The 25,554-nt window shown below is 43.0% G+C and overlaps 1 protein-coding gene across 2 annotated transcripts in view; it reads left to right on the top strand.

Annotated features, from left to right (window-relative positions):
- The first annotated feature begins 285 nt into the window (after positions 1-285).
- The window catches only part of LOC135517264 (LIM zinc-binding domain-containing Nebulette-like), a 47,873-nt gene continuing 22,604 nt past the window's right edge, over positions 286-25,554 (top strand). The window contains exons 1-2 of one of the 2 annotated variants that reach the window (XM_064941405.1): positions 286-615; positions 6,361-6,455. In XM_064941405.1, the coding sequence (XP_064797477.1) occupies positions 547-615; positions 6,361-6,455 (164 nt within the window). In that variant the 5' untranslated portion in view covers positions 286-546. Of the gene's footprint in view, positions 616-4,135; positions 4,404-6,360; positions 6,456-25,554 lie in introns of those variants that run through there. The other variant, XM_064941404.1, reaches the window with a different exon arrangement.

The following is a 25,554-nucleotide window of genomic DNA, read 5'->3' as shown; positions in this document are numbered from 1 at the left end:
TCTGTGAAAATGCCTGAATCATGACTAGGTCTTTAGGTGTATTCTAATCTGCAGTGTTTTTTTTATCCCCTATGCTTTTCAGATGTAGGAAAAAGCAGGCAAGAAGAAGCAGGCATGTTAAATGAATGGGATTTTGGTCTAAGGGATATCTCTCTCCGTCTCTTTGTCTTTCTCTCTCCATCCATCCCCATTTCGCTCTCTCTCTCTCGCTCGCTCACTCTTTACGAATGCACGAACATCATGTGGTCCTGGCTTGGCGCTGTCGTCTCGTTGCTGAATCAAACAGCTTGGATCGTGGTAGGTGCTGTGTCACACAAGCAGCCACAGTTTACGTCTGTGCAATTTTAATGCGGCATCCACTCAGGACAGCATAGCGACTGTGCGAACGTACTTGCGAGACGCACCACTCAGAGAGAGACGCGCTACTTTATTTTTTACCGACTTGACCTCGGGATATGATACAGAGCTGTTGCCAGGTTTTGAACAACTATTGCGCACGAATATATTGGATTTATTGTCGTGTGGAATAAAGACGCATATCTGAAAATGAACCCGCCGTGCGCGCGCTGTGGGAAAATTGTCTATCCGACAGAGAAAGTCAACTGCCTTGATAAGGTCAGATCACAATTTTAGGCAGTTGTCTATATCAGAATTGACTGCGCTGTATTTCAGGAGTCTGTTGGTAGATTTTTAAACTTCGATTCAAACTTATCTTTGGCCTAATGTCACAAAAGAGTGAGTGCACTGCTACACACAAGACCAGATTATGCCAAAGTTTATAGGTGTATTATAGTAGCCTATCTATTGTAGCATACGACCTAAGAAAAAATCGTTCCAACAGGGTTCTTTGGCTTTCTCAATTGAATAACCCTTTTGGGTTCTTCAAGGGGTTCTCCTATGGGGACAGCCAAACAACCCTTTTAGCTTATGATAGGTTATAGATAGAAAAAAAAGTTGCTATGAGTGTAGGCCTATGAATCATATTGACATGACAAGGGGACGGAATAGCCTGCAAGTTTAGCCTTTATCCCCTGAAGGACATAAGCTATTCAGATTTGCTCAATATGGAATGACTGTGGAATTTTCTTGTGTGATCTTTTCTTTTCACTAGATCAAAATATGAATGCTGATTTATGGTGGAATATAATAATACTAGTTCATGATCGTTTAATAGTGCCTTTGTATTATTGATGTCTAAATCAGACCTAGGTCTATACTAGGCTACAATTACTACTACTACTACTACTACAGATGAATTGTAAAAAGGTAACTTAGAAGTGAGCATCTTATGTCTGCTAAACCAACGCTATTGCCTTTATCTTGACCACTCAGCCCTGGGTCCTGCGTTTCCTGCAGGCCTACCCATTATCTAAACCACAAACCCTGGTCCTGCTTTATGGCCATATGGTATCAATGTGGCCCACTTTCTAAGGACATCACACATTACATCACATCATGCACATGCAATCAAACGGAACACATCATGACTACTTTCTGTCACCTATCCAAGCAAATCTGTGGCCGAAACGTCAGTGGACAGTTGTAGCACAGGCGTATCTGCAACCAAATGCATGGCCTATTGTACAGCTCTGACACCTGCCACATATAGAGGCATATTCTTAGTTAATTTATTTGCTCAATTTGGAATCAGTGATTACCTCAGGGCAAATCTTGAGGTAAGAATAATAGTAGAGAGAATGATTTACTTCAGCTTTTATTTATTTCATCACATTCCCATTGGGTCAGAAGTTTACATACACTCAATTAGTATTTGGTAGCATTGCCTTTAAATTGTTTAACTTGGGTCAAACAATTTGGGTAGTCTTCCACAAGCTTCCCACAATAAGTTGGGGGAATGTTGTCCCATTCCTCCTGACAGAGCTGGTGTAACTGAGTCAGGTTTGTAGGCCTCCTTGCTCGCACACCCTTTTTCAGTTCTGCCCACAAATGTTCTATAGGTTTGAGGTCAGGGCTTTGCGATGGCCACTCCAATACCTTGACTTTGTTTTCCTTAAGCCATTTTGCCACAACTTTGGAAGTATGTTTGTGGTTATTGTCCATTTGGAAGACCCATTTGCGACCAAGCTTTAACTTCCTAGCTGATGTCTTGAGATTTTTCTTCACTATATCCACATAATTTTCCTGTCTCGTGATGCCATTTATTTTGTGAAGTGTACCAGTCCCTCCTGCAGCAAAGCACTCCCACAACATGATGCTGCCACCCCCGTGCTTCACGGTTGGGATGGTATTCTTCAGCTTGTAAGCGTCCCCCTTTTCCCTCTAAACATATAAGCATCCCCCTTTTTCCTCCTAACATAACGATGGTTATTATGGCCAAACAGTTATATTTTTGTTTCATCAGACCAGAGGACATTTCTCCAAAAAGTACTATCTTTGTCCCCATGTGCAGTTGCAAACCGTATTCTGTCTTTTTTATGGCAGTTTTGAAGCAGTGGCTTCTTCCTTGCTGAGTGGCCTTTCAGGTTATGTCGATATAGGACTCATTTTACTGTGGATATAGATACTTTTGTACCTGTTTCCTCCAGCATCTTCACAAGGTCCTTTGCTGTTGCTCTGGAATTGATTTGCACTTTTCTCACCAAAGTACGTTCATCTCTAGGAGACAGAACGTGTCTCCTTCCTGAGCGGTATGACGGCGCGTGGTCCCATGGTGTTTATACTTGCGTACTATTGTTTGTACAGATGAACGTGGTACCTTCAGGCGTTTGGAAATTGCTCCCAAGGAGGACCAAACCTGTGGAGGTCTACAATTTTTTTTCTGAGGTCTTGGGCTGATTTCTTTTGAGTTTCCCATGATGTCAAGCAAAAAGGCACTGAGGTTGAAGGTAGGCCTTGAAATACATCCACAGGTACACCTCCTATTGACTCAAATGATGTCAATTAGCCTATCAGAAGCTTCTAAAGCCATGACATAATTTTCTGGAATGTTCCAAGCTGTTTAAAGGCACAGTCAACTTAGTGTATATAAACTTCTGACCCACTGGAATTGTGATACAGTGAGTTATAAGTGAGATAATCTGTCTGTAAACAATTTTTGGAAAAATTACTTGTGTTTTGCACAAAGTAGATGTCCTAACCGACTTGCCCAAACTATAGTTTGTTAACCATAAATTTGTGGAGTGATTGAAAAACCAGCTTTAATGACTCCAACCTAACTGTATCTAAACGTCCGACTTCAACTGTAGGTCGGGGTGCTTTGTAAGGATCCGATGGCAAGTGGGTAATCTGCCTCTACTATCAGTCCTATTTGCCAACCTACAATCATTAAATAACTAAATGGACGAGCTGTGATTACGAATTTCCTACCAACGAGACATTAAAAACTGTAATATCTTATATTTCACAGAGTCATGGCTGAACGATGACATGGATAGCATACAACTTGCGGGGTTTTTGCTGCATCTGCAAGATTATCTGTGTATATTTGTAAACAACAGCTTGTGCATGAAATCTAATATTAACGAAGTCTCAAGCTTTTGCTTGCCTGAGGTAAAGTATCTCATCATAAGCAGTAGACCACACTATTTATCAAGAGTTTTCTTCAATATTTTTGTAGCTGTCTATTTACCACCACAAACTGGTGCTGGCGCTAAGACCGCACTCAATGAGCTGTATAAGGCCATAAGAAAACAGAAAATGGTCATTCAGAGGTGGCGCTCCTAGGGGTCGGGGACTTTAATGCAGGGAACTTAAATCGGTTTTCTAACAGCATGTTAAATGTGCAAGCAGAGGGGGTAAAAAACTCTCTAGACCCCGCTTTGCGTACAAAGCTCTCCCTTGCCCTCCATTTGGCAAATCTTACCATAATTCTATTTTCCTGATTCCTGCTTACAAGCAAAAACTAAAGCAGGAAGCACTAGTGACTCGCTCAATACGGAAGTGGTCAGATGATGCAGATGCTAAGCTACAGGACTGTTTTGCTAGCACAGACTGGAATATGTTCTGGGATTCTTCCGATGGCATTGAGGAGTACACCACATCAGTCACTGGCTTCATCAGTACGTGTATCAATTACGCGGTCCCCACAGTGACCATACGTACATACCCCAACCAGAAGCCATGGTTTAAAGGCAACATCTGCTCTGCCACTTTCTAGGAGCAGGACTCTCTATGCCTTCCGACGAACCATCAAACAGGCAAAGTGACAATACAGGACTGAGATTGAATTGTACTACAACGGCTCTGACGCTCGTTGGATGTGGCAGGGCTTGCAAACTATTACAGACTACAAATGGAAGCACAGCCGCGAGCTGCCCAGTGACTCAAGCCTACCAGAAAATCTAAATGACTTCTACACTCACTTCAAAACAAGCAAGACTGAAGCATGCATGAGGGCATCAGCTGTTCCGGACAACTGTATGATCACGCTCTCCATAGCCGATGTGAGTAAGTCCTTTAAACAGGTCAACATTCACAAGGTCGCAGGGCCAGACAAATTACCAGGACATGTACTCCAAGCATGCACTATGCACTGACCAACTGGCAAGTGCCTTCACTGACATTTTCAATCTGTCCCTGACTGAGTCTGTAATACCAACATGTTTCAAGCAGACCACCATAGTCCCTGTGCCCATGAACACTAAGGTAATCTGCCTAAATGACTACCGACCCGTAGCACTCACATATGTAGCCATGAAGTGCTTTGAAAGGCTGGCCATGGCTCACATCAAAACCTTTTTTTCCCAGAAACCCTAGACCCCATCCAATTTACATACCTCCCCAAAAGATCCACAGATGATGCAATCTCTATTGCACTCCTCACTGCCCTTTCCCACCAGGACAAAAGGAACACCTACGTGAGAATGCTATTAATTGACTATAGCTCAGCTTTCAACACCATAGTGCCCTCAAAGCTCATCACTAAGCTAAGGAACCTGGGACTAAACACCTCCCTCTGCAACTGGATCCTGGACTTCCTGACGGGCCACCCCCCAGGGGGTAAGAGTAGGTAACAACACATCTGCCATACCGATCCTCAACACGGGGGCCCATCAGGGGTGCGTGCTCAGCTCCCTTCTGTACTCCCTGTTCACCCATGACTGCATGGCCAGGATCGACAACAACACCTTCATTAAGTTTGCTGACGACTCAACAGTAGCCCTGATCATCCGACAACGATGAGACAACCAGTAGGGAGGAGGTCAGAGACCTGGCCATGTAGTGCCAGGATAGCAACCTCTCCCTCAACGTGATCAAGACAAAGGTAATGATTGTGGGCTACAGGAAAAGGAGGACCAAGCACGCCCCCATTCTCATCGACGGGGCTGTAGTGGAGCAGATTGAGAGCTTCAGGTTCCTTGGTGTCCACATCACCAACAAACTATCATGGTCCAAACACACCAAGACAGTCGTGAAGAGGGCACGACAAAGCCTATTTCCCCTCAGGAGATTGAAAATATTTGGCATGGGTCCTCAGATCCTCAAAAGGTTCTACAGCTGCACCGAGAGCATCCTGACTGCATCTTGACTGGTTTTATCAATGCCTGGTCCGGCAACTGCTCGGCCTCCGACCGCAAGGCACTACAGAGGGTAATGTGTATGGCCCATTTCATCACTGGGGCCAAGCTTGCTGCCATCCAAGACCTCTCTACCAGGCGGTGTCAGAGGAAGGCTCTAAAAATTGTCAAAGACTCCAGCCACCCTAGTCATAGACTGTTCTCTCTGCTACTGCACGACAAGCGGTACCGGAGCACCAAGTCGAGGTCCAAAAGGCTTCTTAACAGCTTTTACCCCCAAGCCATAAGACTCCAGAACAGCTAATCAATTGTCTACCCGGACTATTTGCATTGTCCCCTCCACACACACCTTCTTTTATGCTGCTGCTTCTCTGTTTATTATCTATGCATAGTCACTTTACCTCAACCTACATGTACATATTACCTCAATTACCTTGACTAACCTGTGCCCTGCACATTGACTCTGTAGCGGTACCCCCTGTAAATATCCTCGCTACTGTTATTTTACTGCTGCTCTTTAATTCTTTATTTTTAATTTTTTTAAACGTTTAACTTCTTTTTAACTTAACAAACAATGCAGTTAAGAAAAATAATTGTTAAGGGCTTGTAAGTAAGCGTTTCACTGTAATACCTGTTGTATTCGGCACATTTGATTTGTTTTGATACGGTAACCTTTGTTGAATTTAGAAACCTTTCTTATTTTCTTTTTCACTTAATTGTTTAGAATCACTTCTCTTGGTTGTGGTCATAGAAATCTGGAATATTAGTTATGTCTCGGATGCCTTTCAACTAATGAAGGCACTTATTCATTCACAATTCTCAAATTTGAGCACCAGCAGAAGGCCACACTGAATTGAAATGTAATTTGTGTTTTCCTTTCCAGAATTGGCATAAAGGATGCTTCCACTGCGAGGTGTGTAAGATGACCCTGAACATGAAGAACTATAAAGGCTACGATAAGAAGCCCTACTGCAATGCGTGAGTACATTTGTTGCTTCAGTTATTTATATGCTTTGGTTTTAGGGCTTAAGTCAGTGGTCTCAAACAGTTTTGTTGATGAAGTGTCAGAAGTAGGGTATGAGCAGTGGGCATTAATGGGCAATGCATTTATAGTGGAGGTGATTTGGAATCCCGCTCTTGTGATAAGGTGGAGCTGCCTGATACTATTTCGCTCTAGGCCATGAGGATATCTTCTTGGTCTAATGTTGTTGGGCTGGTGTGCGCGAGACCCAGGTTCGATTCCCACCAGTTCCACATGAACATAGAGAAAGGGAGTTGAGTCCAGATGAGAATTTCCTGACAAGACAGTGTTAGAGTTCAGGAGAGGCCCATGTCTGTCCTCGTCTCCAAAGCCTGGTTAATCTACTAGTAATGTCAGGCTTGTTACATCTGAAACACACTCATAACATCCAGATGTGTCTGGCAAAGCTTTCAGATGAGAAATCTGAAGTGTAGGCTGGAGACTGGCCTGATTCATAGAGCAACATGGCAAGTAGGGCCTTCTATAAGAGAGCACAACAAGTCTATTTCTGTCCCCCAGCATGAAAGCAGATGGAGGGCCAACGCTTTTTGCCTGGTTTTCTGCTTTGCGTTTCTCTTTACTTCTCAGATAAACGGCCCTTGGCTTATTAGAGGCTCTTGCAGTAGCGCACAGAAGATGAATTCACATGGACGGACACACGCACGTACACGCATGTACACACACACACACACACACACACACACACACACACACACACACACACACACACACACACACACACACACACACACACACACACACACACACACACACACACACACACACACACACACACACACTTACAGAAGTGCAATTACTGTCATTTACATTTAAGAGCACATGACATAATACATTATTCGTTCTATTTATACCGTGGTATTGTTGAATACTCTTTTCTGATTGGCTTGAAAGGCATTCTAGAGCGATCCTTATTTCCCTATAACACACAGTGTATTTGCATGGTAGATATTTATGGCTGTAGTTCCTTTTTAAAAGTTTTATTTGAGCTGCTTTTGAAAGCAAAAGTCGAATTGAAAAAAGTTTTGTTATTTTCATAATAGCAAGCAAGAACTGTTTTGTGTGGTGAACAAGAGCTCTTAGAGGTAACCAAGCACATGAGCTGTGGTTTATAAAAGAGATAATCAATTGGGGCTCTATGCGTTCTCTAGAAAATAATGCAACTCCATTGAAAGTCAGTTCCTCTCCGCTAGCGCGTTGTGGAACACGCCTTCCACTCCGCTAGTGCGTTGTGGAACACGCCTTCTACTCCGCTAGTGCGTTGTGGAACACGCCTTCCACTCCGCTAGTGCGTTGTGGAACACGCCTTCCACTCCGCTAGCGCGTTGTGGAACCCACCTTCCACATAGTTCATTATTTTCCATAGAACACATAGCCCCTCGTTGATTATCCCTTACATAAACCACAGCTCATGTGCTTGGTTACCTCTACCGAGCTCTTGTTCAGATCTGCAGGGAAGAGGTGTGTGTAAACCCTCTTACCTGAACAAGTGTGGGCCCGTTCAAGGGTCTGATGCTATTGTGGAAGTATAGTGCAGTTTGTTGAAGAGGAACACCTCCAGCATTTTAAAGTATATTTAATCTGCTGTCCTTGTGTTGTTATTGATAGTGTTTCAATGTAGCCTTCATTTGAACAATATATAAAGCATTGACACTATCTATTTTGCTGTATTATCAGCACGCGCACACACACAGTAGAAATGCCCAAAAAATGTTTTCAGCAAATATCTTGTTTGTCTGTTGCAAGCTGCTTCAACACATTTGTTTAGAGTAATCCCCAAGAAAAGACTGCATTATAAATGTATACAGGAAAGCCTACCGAAACACAGCCTCTAAGTCTAGAAACAGAACACACTATGTCCTACCCTTGTCACACACCCAATAGCATTCAATTAATGGCCCCTTTGGGTGAAAATGACCTCTGACCCCTTAGGGCCATAAAACCATTTCCTCTCATTGGCTAATAGACTTGTAGAATAGGCCACATATTTCATTATGATACTACACCTCTCCATAGCCTCTAGAAGCCCTTAGTGTTCTGACTATATTCCCTATGTGGAATTTCCCAAATTCCTTAATGTGTTGGGGTGGTGCATTCTTTTAATGAAGTCCACCCCCACGGGTCAGTAACTCAAAGGTTCTTACAATAATCAATGTTCTTGGGTCTCTCTCTCTCTCTCTCTCTCTCTCTCTCTCTCTCTCTCTCTCTCTCTCTCTCTCTCTCTCTCTCTCTCTCTCTCTCTCTCTCTCTCTCTCTCTTCAATTGCCCCGTCTTTTTACAGTGGGAAGATGAAAGAGAAAATTGCGGAAGGATTAGAAAAGCATATTGTCAGCATTGTGCTGGGATTCAGGCCTTCCCAACATCAACATGCTCAACCCTCTTAGGATTGTGTGTGTTATTTAGTGCAATTAATTAATTTTCAGTCCTGTGCTACTTTCATTTACACATTGGTGCAGTGCTCTCTCTCTTTATTGCTCTCTCTCACTCTCATGCTCGCTCTCACTCTTTTGCTTTCTCTCACCCTTTCTATGTTGCTCTCTGTTTCTCTTTCAACATTTTGGGGAAATTAATGCTACTTAGCCTTTGACCTCCATGGTAAGCTCCTCTTCCGGAGTCTCAGGACAGAATCTACAAAGTTGCATTAATGGAAACTTTTCCCACCTCTGTGTCTATGTGCTGTATCATAAGAGAAAACAGGAAAACTTTTGGATTCTCCAGTATCTCCCTGTATACACACATATGTTGTCAGATTTTGGTTCATGATACAGTAATACAGTTGTAATAAACTCTCAAATCTTACAGATTGTGTCTTGCATTTACATTTTAGTCTTATACCGAGCGACGTACAGTCAGTCCTGGGGTGGTATGATGAATCAAGTGAGACCCTGGAGTCACTCTGTGCAGCGTTCACCTCCGCTTAAAGTGGCAATTAGCAGTAGAAACAATAACAAGCGTACTCCCCACCCCTGTTTTGGTAAAAAGCTGAGTGATGGGGCTGGAGAAATGTAACCAATCTCAAATTCATAGACAGAGCTATGGATGCAACGACTGACCATCCATGATATAAAAATTATAGTTTTAACAATGTTTTGAGGCTATATAGTATGACAGTTAAACTAAGCTCGTGAGGCATTTCTAAGTTATGTTCTTCAAGAGTCAATGGGTACATATTAGAGGTCGACCGATTATGATTTTTCAACGCCGATACTGATTATTGGAGGACCAAAAAAGCCAATACCGATTTAATCGGCTGATTATTTTTACATTTATTTGTAATAATGACAATTACAATAATACTGAATGAACACTTATTTTAACTTAATATAATACATCAATAAAATCAATTTAGCCTCAAGTAAATAATGAAACATGTTCAATTTGGTTTAAATAATGCAAAAACAAAGTGTTGGAGAAGAAGGTAAAAGTGCAAAATGTGCTATGTAAGAAAGCTAACGTTTCAGTTCCTTGCTTAGAACATGAGAACATGTGAAAGCTGGTGGTTTCTTTTAATATGAGTCTTCAATATTCCCAGGCAAGAAGTTTTAGGTTGTAGTTATTATAGTTATTATATTTCCCTCTATACCATTTGTATTTCATTAACCTTTGACTATTGGATGTTCTTATAGGCACTTTAGTATTGTGTAACAGTATAGCTTCCATCCCTCTCCTCCCTGGGCTCGAACCAGCAACACAACGACAACAGCCACCATCGAAGCAGCGTTACCCATGCAGAGCAAGGGGAACAACTACTAGAAGGCTCAGAGCAAGTGACGTTTGAAACGCTATTAGCGCGCTAACTAGCTAGCCATTTCACTTCGGTTACACCAGTCTCATCTCGGGAGTTGATATGCTTTAAGTCATAAACAGCGCAATGCTTGGCGCACAACGAAGAGCTGCTGGCAAAACGCACAAAAGTGCTGTTTGAATGAATATTTACGCGCCTGCTTCTGCCTACCACCGCTCAGTCAGATACTTAGATATTTGTATGCTTGTATGCTCAGTCAGATTATATGCAACGCAGGACACACTAGATAATATCTAGTAATATCATCAACCATGTGTAGTTAACTAGTGATTATGATAGATTTTTTTTTATAAGATAAGTTTAATGCTAGCTAGCAACTTACCTTGGCTTACTGCATTCGCGTAACAGGCAGTCTCCTTGTGGAGTGCAACGAGAGAGAGGCAGGTCGTTATTGCGTTGGTCTAGTCAACTGTAAGGATGCAAGATTGGATCCCCCGAGCTGACAAGGTGAAAATCTGTCGTTCTGCCCCTGAACAAGGCAGTTAACCCACTGTTCCTAGGCCGTCATTGAAAGTAAGAATGTGTTCTTAACTGACTTGCTTAGTTAAATAAAGGTATACAAATAATAATTTAAAAAAATGTAAATCGGCAAATCGGCGCCCAAAAATACCTAATTAATCGGCCATTCTGATTCATCGGTCGATCTCTAGTACATATCATTAACTTATAAGTCCAAAAATGGATGTAACAAATGCAGATTGCCCCTTTTTAATAGACAATGCTTTGAGCTCACTGCAGGTTAAGGGAAAGCACACGGTCAATTATATGTCAGGGGAAGAGTGCATTGTTAATCTGCCATTCCTGGTTCTTTTTAAATAAACCTGTGTGACACTGTGCCCAGTTCATCACTAATATTTAAGCAGATTACTAATATTTAACTGCTCTTGTATTGCAGTGTAGAGGAAGGCTTATAGTCAGTCATGCCATTTCCATCTTTTAAATACAATTTTCCTTAAAATATTTATATTCACATTTATTTTTAAGTTAGAATAATTAACAGTTTGTTATCTGACGTCTGACAGCTCATTAGAAAGTGATGATGCAAAGATGTACCCCATTTCTGAGCCTTTCGTGTAGTGACATTTCGTAATGACTGCTATTGAGGGACTTGATAAATGCCCCAAAAGCTAAGTAGCATTTCAAATACACAAGATAAGAGGACGTTTCATTGTACTCAACACATACAGGGGTTGACAATGTTCTTTTGTCTGACAGAGACAGAGACAATGTCATTTGTCATGCAGACAAGAAATATGAGGGAAACTTATGTAACTCTCTGACTAATCTTTTATGAGATGACCCAGAACTGAAAAGCTGTGAAAAGGCATAGATCTAAAGCAGAGTATATTTTATAGAAGAAGAATGTTATGCATGAATAGTTGAACAAACAAAAGCAAAACCATTAGTTATGTGTTGCATCAAAGCATGTCATTCGATAAGCCTCTCTGTCATAAAGGTTTAGCTGCTGTCTTAACACAAAGGGTGCATCTTAATAGTCAAATGCGCTGCATCTTCTCCTCATCTCCTTGAACGGGACAAGTGAAAGTGATTTCCAGGTCATTCAGTTCCATCGTTTTCTATATTGCTATCACCTAAAATGTCTTTTCAGATCAGTAAAGATTTCAAGTTTTATGTTTATATTGTCATTTGCACAAGTAGGGGTGAAATGCCTTTCTTGCAAGTTATTTTCCCAACAATGCAATAATCAATATCAATATACAGTATAGTACTATAAAATCAAGTAAAGTAGGACAAAAAAAGACGAGAAATAGAAATAAGAAGAGCACAAGAAAAGTAAGTAAGCTATATACAGGGTCAGTTCCAGGGTCAGTGCCAATAACATAATACATGTTGTAGCAGGATCAAGGGAGTGGGGTTTCCACGTCACCAAGTTCAATAACAAAACATGCACCAGGAGCACAACTACAATGCAAATTGGGAGTTTAATAGGTATTTTGGTACACTGGGGAAGAAAGGAGAATTCACCAATTACTTCCCAGTCCACACGCCGTTCTTGTTGTCCGTTCCGTTCCCCAGGGGTAATCCTCACACTCGGGTCCTCAGCCAATCCGGTCAAATTGTTGGGCAGACGGCTCCTGGTCAGATCTGTCGGGGCTGGCTAAGGGAGGCAAAGTGGGGAATAAATCTAACTAGTCAACCCCACAAATGTGCGTACCTGCTTCTTGGTGAGGGGCGGGGCCAGTCCCAAATCGCCTTCACTTTCTTAATCTGGGATTTGACACATCCCCTCCCGATCGTGTACCCAAGGTACCCTAGGTACTGAGCCAACATCTCTTTGGGTTCGCTGTTATCCCCGCCTCCCGTAAGGCCTGCACTATCGTGCTCACCTGGTTTAGATGTGTCTCCCGCTCACTCGCATGGATCACAATATCGTCGATGTATGCCACAGCGTACTTCCGATGGGGTCGGAGAACCCGGTCCATCAACCTCTGGAAGGTGGCCGGGGCCCCGTGCAGTCCAAAGGGCAGCTTCTTGTAATGGAACCGACCGTCTGGGGTGGCAGAAACAGTTTTCTCCCATGCCTCGGGAGCTAAGGGCACCTGCCAATAACCCTTTGTCAGGTCAAGCGTGCTGATAAATCGGGCGGCCCTAGCCGTTCGATTAATTAATCAAATCGGGGCATGGGGTAAGTGTCGAACTTTGAGATTTCATTTACCTTTCTAAACTAATTTCAGAATCTAATAGTGCCGTCTGATTTTGTCACCAACACTAATGGGCTGCACCACTCACTATTCGACTCTTCGATTATATCAGCTTCCAACATCGTTTTTACCTTGGTCCTGACAGCCTTTCTCGTTGCTTACGGTATTGGCCTGGGATCGGCCTGTCAGGAAGTCCAGGATCCAGTTGCAGAGGGAGATGTTCAGTCCCAGGGTCCCAAGCTCGGTGTTGAGCTGTAGTGCTACATGGGGGTAGTCTTAGAGTTCTTCAAAGAACTTCAGACGTGGGGATTACAGACTGGGACAAGGAGAGGTTCAAAATTAAAGTGAATTTGCCTGCCAGCTATTCTGCGCATGCTCTGAGAACTCGCCCTGGAATACCGTCCGACCTTGCGAGTATTGACCTGATTAAAAACCTTACTCACGTCTGCCTCGGAAAGCGAGATCACCCAGTCCTCTGGGTTGGCGGGGGGCTCCATGCACAGCTCAGGGTTGTTTTTGTCGAATCGTGCATAAAATATTGAAATATTGTTGGGCAGATCACGGCTGGCTCTTCCTTTGTAATCCGTAATGGATTGTAGCCCCTGCCAAATGTAATAGGATTCCACCTCGTTCCTATAGTGTCCTTTTGCTTGTTTGATGGCTCTGCAGAGTTATTAGCAGTACTTCTTGTACTTGTTCATGTCTTCAGTCGTAGCCTCAGAGTTGTCTGCGACAGCCCTGTGTGTGGTTGCCCTGTCCTTTAGTTTAGCACCAACCTCTGTGTCAATCCAGAGCTTTTGATTAAGAATGCTGAGATCCTTCTCTGTGGGGACAACGTCGGCAATGCATTTCTTAATGAAGCCTGTGACGGAGGTGGTTCGCTCGTCGATCCAATCGACGGAGTCCCGGAACATATTCTAGTCAGTGCTAGCAAGCAGTCTTGTAGCATAGCCTCTGATTCTGAGGACCATTTCTCTATTGAGCGCATCATAGGTACTTCCTGTTTGAGCTTCTGCTTGAAGCTTCTGCTTGACTTTATATACGGTACTTTCAATGTGATGGGCTTTAACCATTGGTGTAAAGTACTTTAAATTACTACTTAGGTAGTTTTTTGGGGTACTTGTACTTCACTTTTTATATATTTTTGACAACTTTTACTTCACTACGTTCCTAAAGAAAATATTGTACTTTTTACTCCATACACTTTCCCTGACACCCAAAGTACTCGTTACATTTTGAATGCTTAGCAGGACAGGAAAATGGTACAATTCACACGCTTATCAAGAGAACATCCCTGGTCATCCCTACTGCCACTGATCTGGCGGACTCACTAAACACACGCTTCATTTGTAAATGTTGTCCTGGCTATCCACAAATAAAATAAAAAACAAGAAAATGGCGCTGTCTGGTTTGCTTAATATAAGGAATTTGAAATGATTTGTGTTTTTACTTTTGATACTTAAGAATGTTTTAGCAATTACATTTAATTACATGTAATGTTTTAGCAATTACTTTTGATACTTAAGTATATTTAAAACCAAAGACTTTTACTCAAGTAGTATTATACTGTGTGACTTTCACTTTTACTTGACTCATTTTCTATTAACTATTAAGGTATCTTTACTTATGCATGTCAATTGGGTACATTTTCCACCACTGGCTTTAACATTGCAGCTTGTTTCTGATGGGAAAGGTTGGTTAATTTAATGTTGTGATCTCCAGGCTAAATTTTTCAGTAAGTAAAATGTAAGTGGAAATTTCAAACTTCATAAGCCTTTTTGAACCTCAAATACGCATCACGTTTTACATTTGCTACATTGCAGGAAAGTTCTCCCACAACAGGGTGATCAAATGAAGAGCCTACATCTGTAGTGCAGATCTGAATATAAGATTTGGCCAAGAATGTCTAAGCTAATGTCAGGTCATCATCCTTACCGGCTGCTCAGGTAGACCTAGTGGTGTAATTTAGAATAAGACTGCTCATGGAGGCCTATATGAATAAATGAAATCCTCCTCTGTGTGTTACAAAGGAGAACAGAGAAATCATATAAACAATATGGAATGTTAAATTCCATCATATAGAAAGTATATAGAATAGCATTTTTTTGTAAAATTATTCTGTTAATATAATAGCTAATGTGCTTTTCAATGATGGGGATGCAGCCTTAATAGCAAATGACACCAATTTATTTGACCAATTTAATTTGACCCTTGCATTATGCTTATAAGGCTTAAAAGAGATTTCTCATGTAATTCCCATCAGTGTTATTGCTAAGTGATAAGAATCCTGCTTGGAGCCTCTCTCTCTCTCTCTCTCTCTCACACACTCTCTCACTCTGCTGAGGTTGTGTTGTGCTTTAAGGGAAAGGATCTACTTAGCCAGCACCAAGGGCAAGATGGATTATTCAGTGAATGTCTTAGTTTTAACGTCTTATCGCTGAATAAAAAAAAGCCCCAAACAGCTTTTAATCACCTCGACAGCCGTGTAGACGATAATAGATCTCGCTGGCTCTCTAAAACTTTGCCTTAAAGTAATTATCTTAAACTGTTTTTTATTTTATTATTTTTTATTATTATTTGATTATTAGTTTTTTTAGGGTGTAGATCAGCTTTAATATTGCACATATTGTGGCTTCCATCAATGTAATTGCCTACGTAATTTTTAAAAATATATATACATTTTTTTTAAATATATATTTGAATACTTTTTCCTTTATTATTTTCCCCTAACCCTATCACCCCTCTCCTAATTGGAGTAGACTAATGGACAACAATACTTTGACTTCTTTCTTTTGTTTTTAGTCCCATCCTTCAGCTTCACTCAACCCCTCCCATCTATCCCTAAACACCACCCAGTTTTGATTTCTATTTGCCATATATTTTTCTTTTTGATTTACTCTACCTGGTTTGCCTCAAGAAGAGTGAAAATAGTCAATCTGGGTAGTCTAAGAAAATATTTGTTTTAAGGATTTTGAAAAACTACATAATATGCCTTCTCCAAATGCACCATAGGTTCTCATTAAATCTGTGGGAATATATGTTTTATGTACTGGCCATAAACAAAGTCTATAGATAAGAGTATATCCAGTCGCGATTTTAACATGTAAATCTAGGTGGGTCACAAAAAAAAGAAAAGTGGAATGCATGCCAGCAAAGACACGACACAACACTAAACAATACATCAATTGCACTATACCACTGCTACACATCAGCAGAGCCTTGTCATGTGCTGTTCTTAGTGTTCTCCCTGTAGACCAAGTCAGAACCGTCAGATAAATAACGATGGCATATAAAGCAGACAGTGAAAGTTCTTACAATATTCAATGATTACATTTCTCTAAAACTGGTTATACTGTATGCTACATGTGCACCACCAAGTCAGAACAGTAGGCAAAATTAAGAGGGGAAAATAGACCAAATTATTAGGGTGAGACACATGGGCTACTAAATTCTTACTATACAACATACACATTTATGCAGCAGTATACAAGACATTTCCGGACTCACCTTGTTATGCTGTGCTCACTTGAACAGGAAGGTGGTGCAGCAGTCCTTCGTGGGCAAATTTTGTCATCAAACTTTGTCATCAAAGTCTGGCATTCTCTGGATTTATGGTGCTTTCAAGACAACTGGGAACTCAGAAGAAGAAAAAAGGTTGAATCATGATGACGTCAGTGATTTTCAGGTCGTAGCTCTCGAAAGAGGCCCGAGTTCCCCATTTACAATTCTGAGTTGGATGAAAGTTCAAAAGGTTTTTCCCGAATTCCCAGTTGTCTTGAACACACTAAAGTCAGATTTTGCAGTTCCGAGTCAACAGTTGTTTTGAGCACGGCACAGATCATGCTTCATTGACGGGCATTGGTCAATATTGAATGTTTATAATTTTAAACTAGGAAAAGAGACCCTTAATCTTAGACTTGGGACCACACAGCCACTCCACTGAATAGCAGGCTAATGATTGCTTTGCAATGCTTGCAGTTAACCACAGATTCCTTCCAAACCACTCATTGTTGAATTTGCGATTTACAACTTGTTGTGTAATGTTTATGGCCGATGAGCAACGATACACATTATTTCTCTTCATATGACAAGGATTAAAAAGGATTTGCCAGTAGATTGTCGTCTTGATTCATGATGACTGCTAGCTAAAATTTTGAAAATATGATGTTGACATGATCAGTCCAATCAAAGTTACTGTCAATATAACGTGATTTGACGTCATTTTATCTGTGGCCAATGACCTTGAGCCTTCTTGGATGGGCACTTATAATGTAACTCTATGGCAGCACCCATGGGGCTTGAATTTTCGAGTTCTACACTTAGACTTGACGGTGACGCATTGTCCCCATGAGTGTCAGAACACTGAGCCAATCACGGCGCAACAGACCATATTTTCTGCTGGCTTGCCCCACCACCACAGAAAACATTGAGCTAGGCTGAAACACCTGCATTTTGGAGATGCCCTACTCAAGAAAACGATAAAGATGCCATGTATGTGTCGTGTCTTTGGCTATGCCGGATTAAGTGATATGTCATGCTATTCTATAAAATAATTTCTCTGTAATTAATATTACCTGATTGAGCGAATCATGTAAATGTAATTAACTAGAGAGTCGGGGCACCACGAAAGAATATTTATAGAGCTGTTATCTTCCGAAATAAACTCTTAAAAACCTAGTAATATTTTACATCAATAGCAGTCAGTATTAATCGTCACCTTAATTCAGTCTAATCTGAAAGTTATAAATTCTTGGCTATCTTCATGAACCCTGGCTAACAAGTTGAATCAGCAATTCTAAATTGGGTTTAATTATTTATTTACTAAATACCTAACTAATCACACAGAATTACATATACAAAGAATGAACCATATCTTGATTACAAATTACGTCATGAAGGAAAACGTCCCTAGTGGACGGAACAGATATGACAGCTTGTTACACAAAAGAAAAGGGGCTGGGTTTGAGTGAAAGAGCGGGAAGACGGAGGAACAAAGAGCGAAGCTGTGCTATCGTAAAATACAATATCTTATGTATTCTAAATTATACCGCCCATTTGGAAAAGGAAAATGCAATAAATATTTACTCTGAGCTGCGCTTTGGTAGGTTGGTGGTAGATGGAAGGCCGTGTTGCCAACCGAGTCCTTTGAAGAATGTATCTGCTGGTAAATTGAATACGTTGTAGTAATGTTGTTGTGTGGTAGACGGGATACTCTGCCTGTTCCTTCCTAACCTGAGGTATCACTTCTGTAGTGAATAAGAGTTCAAAGTTCATACCATTCGCAACCAAAGCTTACGCTGATGTTGGCTTCGTTCTGTAGTTATTATCTGAACCATTCTGACATCGGACCATCGTCCTCACATCCTCGGAACAGGAGGTTATATTGTCGTCAAGGCTTTATAAAGGAAGGGAGAGGAGGGCATGTTTGAAAAGTTTTATAGCCCATGTCCCTTCACAGGGGCGGGCCACTGATTGAGCAGAGCCCTACCTTATGAAAACCCAAATCTCACATTTTTTATTTTTTTATTGTTTGCAAGCTGATATGTGACACGTATTAATGCCAAAATAACATGCAAAACAGGCTCTGCTAAAAATGTGGGGCTCAAAACAGAATGCCCTGAAAGACATGTTGCCACTGAGTATATCTGTAAAGATATTTAAGTGTATGTTCATACCCGAATGAAGGCTCTTTAACTGACAGCTCAGTCATATACTGTAAATACACAGCAAGGAGAAACTAGTGCATGCGACTTTCTTCTTCTTCATTTGTATAAGTGAAGGTTCTGAGATCTGCCTGTTTTTGGGGTCACTGCCGGGATGAGAAGCTGTTGTAGAACATATGGACTAGCACAGAGTATAGCTCCAGAACAGGCCTGTTGTGGGGAATTGGCCCCCGGGGTGGACATGTGCCCCACCATTTACACAGACAGGGGGAGATACACAGTCTGGCACTGGTGCCATGGATCCACCCTGATTTGGGACACACATGTTTTTTGGCTGTAAACCTGTGGTAAGATAATACATGTTAAGTGTAATATACAGTCTACAGTGAGGCTGAAACATAACTAAGGTCCATTATATTATGGCTCCTACTGTATAAAGTACAATCACAGCAGACAATGTAGAGTTGTTTCACAATACAGTGTTTTCAAGAGTAAGCCTGCACTCCTGCTTGGTGAAATACCACACAGGTAGTGTAACAAGGCAGGAAAAATACTCGCTGTAGTGTCCATGTTTTTGGGTGGCAGTTAGGAACATGGCTGCCAGTTTAAAAGTCCAGACAATGCTATTCTTTCGATACTTTGTGCAGCAACCTGTATAACAACACTTGGAGCTGACCCTATGTTTATTTCCCATTGGCTAAGCATCACACAACTGACGAGAAGGTTTCGCTTGTGAAAAGAGTACAAAGAGACCGTCTTGTACAGATGGATTTACCTGGACTAGACGACACGTCATTGGAAGGTTTTATTTCAGCTGCTTAGAAGTCACACAGTTTTATCAACACCTCTCCCATCAGCGGCCTATAGAGGGTGACTGGTCAGTGGAAAAATGTTGCTTCACTGACATGGCATTTTCAATGATGAATGTGAAAGTCATATTCCATACATGGGAGATAACAGCATTAGGATTGAAATAAGTTGTCTCAGCATGCAGTCACAGAACCGCCAAGAGAGGGAGAACACCAGATTCAGCCGGTCGGTGATAATTCACTCAGCATTGTTTAACAAGTTATGGACAGTGGTGTCGTGGACATGCATTTGTCTTTGTGTGTGTTCAAAAAAAGAACATTGATGGGGATGGCCTCCCTCTGTTATATCCCACCAGGCCAAGGTAACAGGAAGTTGGAACCCCCACCAACCCCCGCCGCCCGGACATCAAAGCAACAATTTTTTCTCTCTCGCTCAGGAAACCAAACCAAAACAGTGCAGAATAGGACCAACCTAGTGCTACTGCAGACTGGGAGGGTCACCCACAGACAGCATTCTAATGCCACAGTAACATTTAAACAATGCCCTCCACATCGGTCTTCACAATACGCCAGCGTCAGAGCATTGTAAATCTCTGCCGTTTCACCCGAATAATAAGCAAACTTTCGATGTGAACAGGATGTCTCTGAGTGTATTATTGGAAACGGTGTATGAAAGGACACGAGGGGTTATATTTAGGTCTGATGCGCATGTGAGAACAAAATGCTTCAGTCATGTAAATCAAGCAGTTTGGGATCAGTTTCTGTCTTACCAGGGGGATGCAAAGACCCATTTAGCATTTTGTAATTTACTCAGTGCTGTTTTTATTTATTTATTCACCAGGGGTTATGAGCGCACAGTCACGCAAAGCCTTGAAGTAGAAATTGATAACATTATCAAATAGAAGTGGTGCGTTGTGTAATTAGCTATAACACTTATCCAGTGCCAATTATCAACAAGAGTAATGCATTGTTAGATCACGACAGAGAGCAATGCATTGTTAGATCACAACAGAGAGCAATGCATTGTTATATCACGACAGAGAGCAATGCATTGTTAGATCACGACAGAGAGTAATGCATTGTTAGATTACGACAGAGAGCAATGCATTGTTAGATCACGACTGAGAGTAATGCATTGTTAGATCACTACAGAGAGTAATGCATTGTTAGATTACGACAGAGAGCAATGCATTGTTAGATTACGACAGAGAGCAATGCATTGTTAGATCACTACAGAGAGTAATGCATGTTGGAGATGAGAAATATGCACATTGCTAAAGGTCAAATGTCAAAATGCACATTGTTGGGTCCTCTTTAGCTACGTTAGTTTGGCTTTTCATCAGTAATGGGGTTCCGTTTGACAGTAGCCTCTGCTCCTTGTCTCCTTCCATCCATCTACTGTACATTGATATTTAAAGGTACAATAGGCTGAAATCACTCCGCCATTTCCTGGTTGCTAAAATTAAAATGGCTCGCATTTCTACGTGAATTTGGTAGGGTCGCCCAAAAAGCTGCCTACTGCTCCTTTTAGAACTGGACAAGTGAAAATCTAATTCTAGACATCTTTCTATCAGTAATTTGATGAAGCAGAAGAAAGAGGAGATATGGAAAGAGGAAGACACCTTAGACAATTGAGAGACGCAAACCCAAGGTGTTGTGTTCGAGGCAGAGGTAGATTTGTTTACAGATTTGTTTACAGTGAGTAGCAAGCTGATTCATGACTGAAGCTTGGTATCCCATAGACTCTCCTCACATATTCATCCAAAACACAGAGAGAGAGAGGCGAGTAAATGAGCCATCCTTGATAGATGGAAGACCCGGAGACAGAGGGAAAGACAGACAGGGAGGGAGGGAGGGAGGGAGGGAGGGGGGAGAGAGAGAGAGAGAGAGAGAGACCCAAGAACATGGGTGGGGGGGTGAGCTGTACCGATGTCAACAACAGCACCCCACATTGACCCTGACTCTTCTTATTAGACCACACACACCGGGTTGGCAGCCATGTTTTTCTGCCCTGCTGAGAGAAGAAGAATTGTTATTGTGTGTGCAGAGGTACAAGAGAGACTTACAAGACCCACCCCAATCCACTCCACCCTTCCCTGCCTAATAAACTTGTTTCTAAAATAGTCCCATTCAGCATACACACCAGTGAATTCTCAGGGTTGAAAGAGATGTGTATGTGTGAGCCGTTGCTACGGGAGACCATTTTCATCCCAATCATTCGTCACTGAGTGTTCATTTGAAAGTATACTTTAGTTCTACAGCGACTACCCACTGTGCACAGATGTCAAATCAACTTCTATTCCACGTTGGAGCAACGTAATTTTATTTAAATGGGTGGAAACAATGTTGATTCAACTTGTAAGTCGCTCTGGATAAGAGCGTCTGCTAAATGACTTAAATGTAAATGTAAATGTAGTGTGTATCCAGTGGGTATGCACAATGACAATCAACCATTGGTGACCCATCATTCAGGAAAATAATGAAGATAAATTATAACTAAAATGTATTGGTGCTCATCGGCCATTGGACATAAACATTACACAACAAATTCAACAATGAGTGGTTTGGAAGGAATCAATCAAGCAATCACTATCCTGCTATTCAGTGAAGTGGGTGTGTGGTCCCAAGTCTGGGTTTAAGGGTCTCTTTTCCAAGCTTAAAATAATAAACATCTAGCATGACTTCAGCCGTGCTCAAAATAACTGGAAAATCTGACTTCAGTTGTTACGGCTTTCGTTGTGGGAAGGAGAGTCGGACCAAAATGTGGCGTGTAGATTACGATTCATGTTTAATGACAAACACACTAAACACAAACACTACAAAACAATAAACGTAATGAACGTAATGAAAACCGAAACAGCCTATACTTGTGTAAACTAACACAGAACAAGGACATCAGGACACTAAGGACAATCACCCACGAAACACTCAAAGAATATGGCTGCCTAAATATGGTTCCCAATCAGAGACAACGATAAACACCTGCCTCTGATTGAGAACCACTTCAGACAGCCATAAACTTATCTAGAACACCCCACTAAGCTACAATCCCGATACAAAACACACCACATACAAACTCCATGCCACACCGTGGCCTGACAAAATAAATGAAGACAAACACAAAATACTTCGACCAGGGCGTGACAGAACCCCCCCCCCCCAAGGTGGGACTCCCGGACGCACACCAAAAACCATAGGGGAGGGTCCGGGTGGGCGTCTGTCCATGGTGGCGGCTCCGGCGCGGGACGTGGACCCCACTCTATCAAAGTCTTAGTCCCTCCTTGCGTCCTTGGATAGTCCACCCTCGCCGCCGACCATGGCCTAGTAGTCCTCACCCAGAACCCCACTGGACTGAGGGGCAGCTCGGGACTGAGGGGCAGCTCGGGACTGAGGGGCAGCTCGGGACTGAGGGGCAGCTCGGGACTGAGGGGAAGCTCGGGACTGAGGGGAAGCTCGGGACTGAGGGGAAGCTCAGCACTGAGAGGAAGCTCAGCACTGAGAGGAAGCTCAGCACTGAGAGAAAGCTCAGGCAGGTAGTTGGATCTGGCAGATCCTGGCTGGCTGGCGGTTCTGGCTGACTGGCGGATCTGGAAGGGTCTGGCTGACTGGCGGATCTGGAAGAGTCTGGCTGACTGGCAGATCTGGAAGAGTCTGGCTGACTGGCAGATCTGGAAGAGTCTGGCTGACTGGCGGATCCTGGCTGACTGGCGGATCTGGAAGAGTCTGGCTGACTGGCAGATCTGGAAGAGTCTGGCTGACTGGCGGATCCTGGCTGACTGGCGGATCTGGAAGAGTCTGGCTGACTGGCGGATCCTGGCAGACTGACGGATCTGGCTGCTCCATGCTGACTGGCAGCTCTGGCTGCTCCATGCAGACTGACAGCTCTGGCTGCTCCATGCAGACTGACAGCTCTGGCTGCTCCATGCAGACTGACAGCTCTGGCTGCTCCATGCAGACTGGCAGCTCTGGCTGCTCCATGCAGACTGGCAGCTCTGGCTGCTCCATGCAGGCTGGCAGCTCTGGCTGCTCCATGCAGGCTGGCAGCTCTGGCTGCTCCATGCAGGCTGGCAGCTCTGGCTGCACTGAACAGGCAGGAGACTCCAGCAGCGCTGTAGAGGAGGAAGGCTCTGGCAGCGCTGAACAGGCGGGAGACTCCGGCAGCGCTGTAGAGGAGGAAGGCTTGGGCAGCGCTGGAGAGGCGAGGCGCACTGTAGGCCTGATGCGTGGTGCTGGCACTGGTGGTACTGGGCCGAGGACATGCACAGGAAGCCTGGTGTGGGGAGCTGCCACCGGAGGGCTGGTGTGTGGAGGTGGTACATGGTAGACCGGACCGTGCAGGCGCACTAGAGCTCTTGAGCACCGAGCCTGCCCAACCTTACCTGGTTGAATACTCCCGGTCGCTCTGCCAGTGCGGCGAGGTGGAATAGACCGCACTGGGCTGTGTAGGCGAACCGGGGACACCGTGCGCAAGGCTGGTGCCATGTAAGCCGGCCCAAGGAGACGCACTGAGGACCAGATGCGTAGATCCGGCTTCATGGCATTTGGCTCGACGCTCAATCTAGCCCGGCCGATACGCGGAGCTGGAAAATACCGCACCGGGCTATGCACCCGCACTGGAGACACCGTGCACACCACAGCATAACACGGTGCCTGCCCGGTCTCTCTAGCCCCCCGGTAACCACAGGAAGTTGGCGTAGGTCTCCTACCTAGCGTCGCCATACTCCCTGTGAGCCCCGGGCTTCCTTGCCAACCGGGTTCCCTCATAACGCCGGCTCCTCTCTCCGGCTGCCTCTGCTCTCCTAAGTGCCTCCACCTGTTCCCATTGGAGGCGATCTCTTCCAGCCAGTATTTCCTCCCATGTGTAGCAACCCTTGCCATCCAAAACATCCTCCCATGTCCATTCCTCATTTTGTTGCTCCTGCTACCGCTGTTGCTTCTCCTGCGGCTCCTGCCTGTTGACACGCCACTCGGTCCTGTTGTGGTGGGTGATTCTGTTACGGCTTTCGTTGTGGGAAGGAGAGTCGGACCAAAATGTGGTGTGTAGATTACGATTCATGTTTAATGACAAACACACTAAACACAAACACTACAAAACAATAAACGTAATGAACGTAATGAAAACCGAAACAGCCTATACTTGTGTAAACTAACACAGAACAAGGACATCAGGACACTAAGGACAATCACCCACGAAACACTCAAAGAATATGGCTGCCTAAATATGGTTCCCAATCAGAGACAACGATAAACACCTGCCTCTGATTGAGAACCACTTCAGACAGCCATAGACTTATCTAGAACACCCCACTAAGCTACAATCCCAATACAAAACACACCACATACAAAAACCCATGCCACACCGTGGCCTGACCAAATAAATGAAGACAAACACAAAATACGACCAGGGCGTGACATCAGTGAGTTCAAGACAACTGGGAACTCGGGGAAAAACGAGCCCTGACTGGGAAAATACGTTTTGAACGGTCATCCAACTTGCACGTCGGCAATTCGGGCCTCTTTCCAGAGCTACAACCTGAAGATCACTGATGGCATCATTATTGTTTTTGTTTTTTAGAGTTCCCAGTTGTCTTGAAAGCACCATAAATCCAGAGAATACCAGACTTTGTTGACAAAATTTGATGACACAATTTGCAGACGAAGGACCGCCGCACCACCTTCCTGTTCAAGTGAGCACAGCACAAGTCCAAAAATGTAATATGCCAGGGAAATATGTATACTGTAGCTAAGAAAGTAATACTAAGTGTATGTTTTGTAGTAAGCTGTTAGTAGCCCATGTGCCTCCCCCTAATAATTTGGTACCTTTTCCCCTCTTAATTTCACCTACTGTTCTGACTTGGTGGTCCACATGTAGCCTATAGCCTGTTTTAGAAAAATGTAATCATTGAATATTGGAAGAGCATTCATTGTCTTCTTGTATGCCCTCTTTATTTATCCTACATTTCTGACTTGGTGTACAGGGAGAACACAGTAAGAACGGCCCATATTCTGAATTCTGTCGCTGTATATTTCAAAAGTGCTGAACAAATAGTTACAGTTGAAGTTTACATACACTTAGGTTGGAGTCATTAAAACACGTT

This window comes from Oncorhynchus masou, chromosome 28 (assembly GCF_036934945.1).
Source record: "Oncorhynchus masou masou isolate Uvic2021 chromosome 28, UVic_Omas_1.1, whole genome shotgun sequence".
Classification (NCBI taxonomy): domain Eukaryota; kingdom Metazoa; phylum Chordata; class Actinopteri; order Salmoniformes; family Salmonidae; genus Oncorhynchus; species Oncorhynchus masou.
Note: the sequence above shows the minus strand (reverse complement) of the source record. Positions and strands in the feature narration are given on the sequence as shown.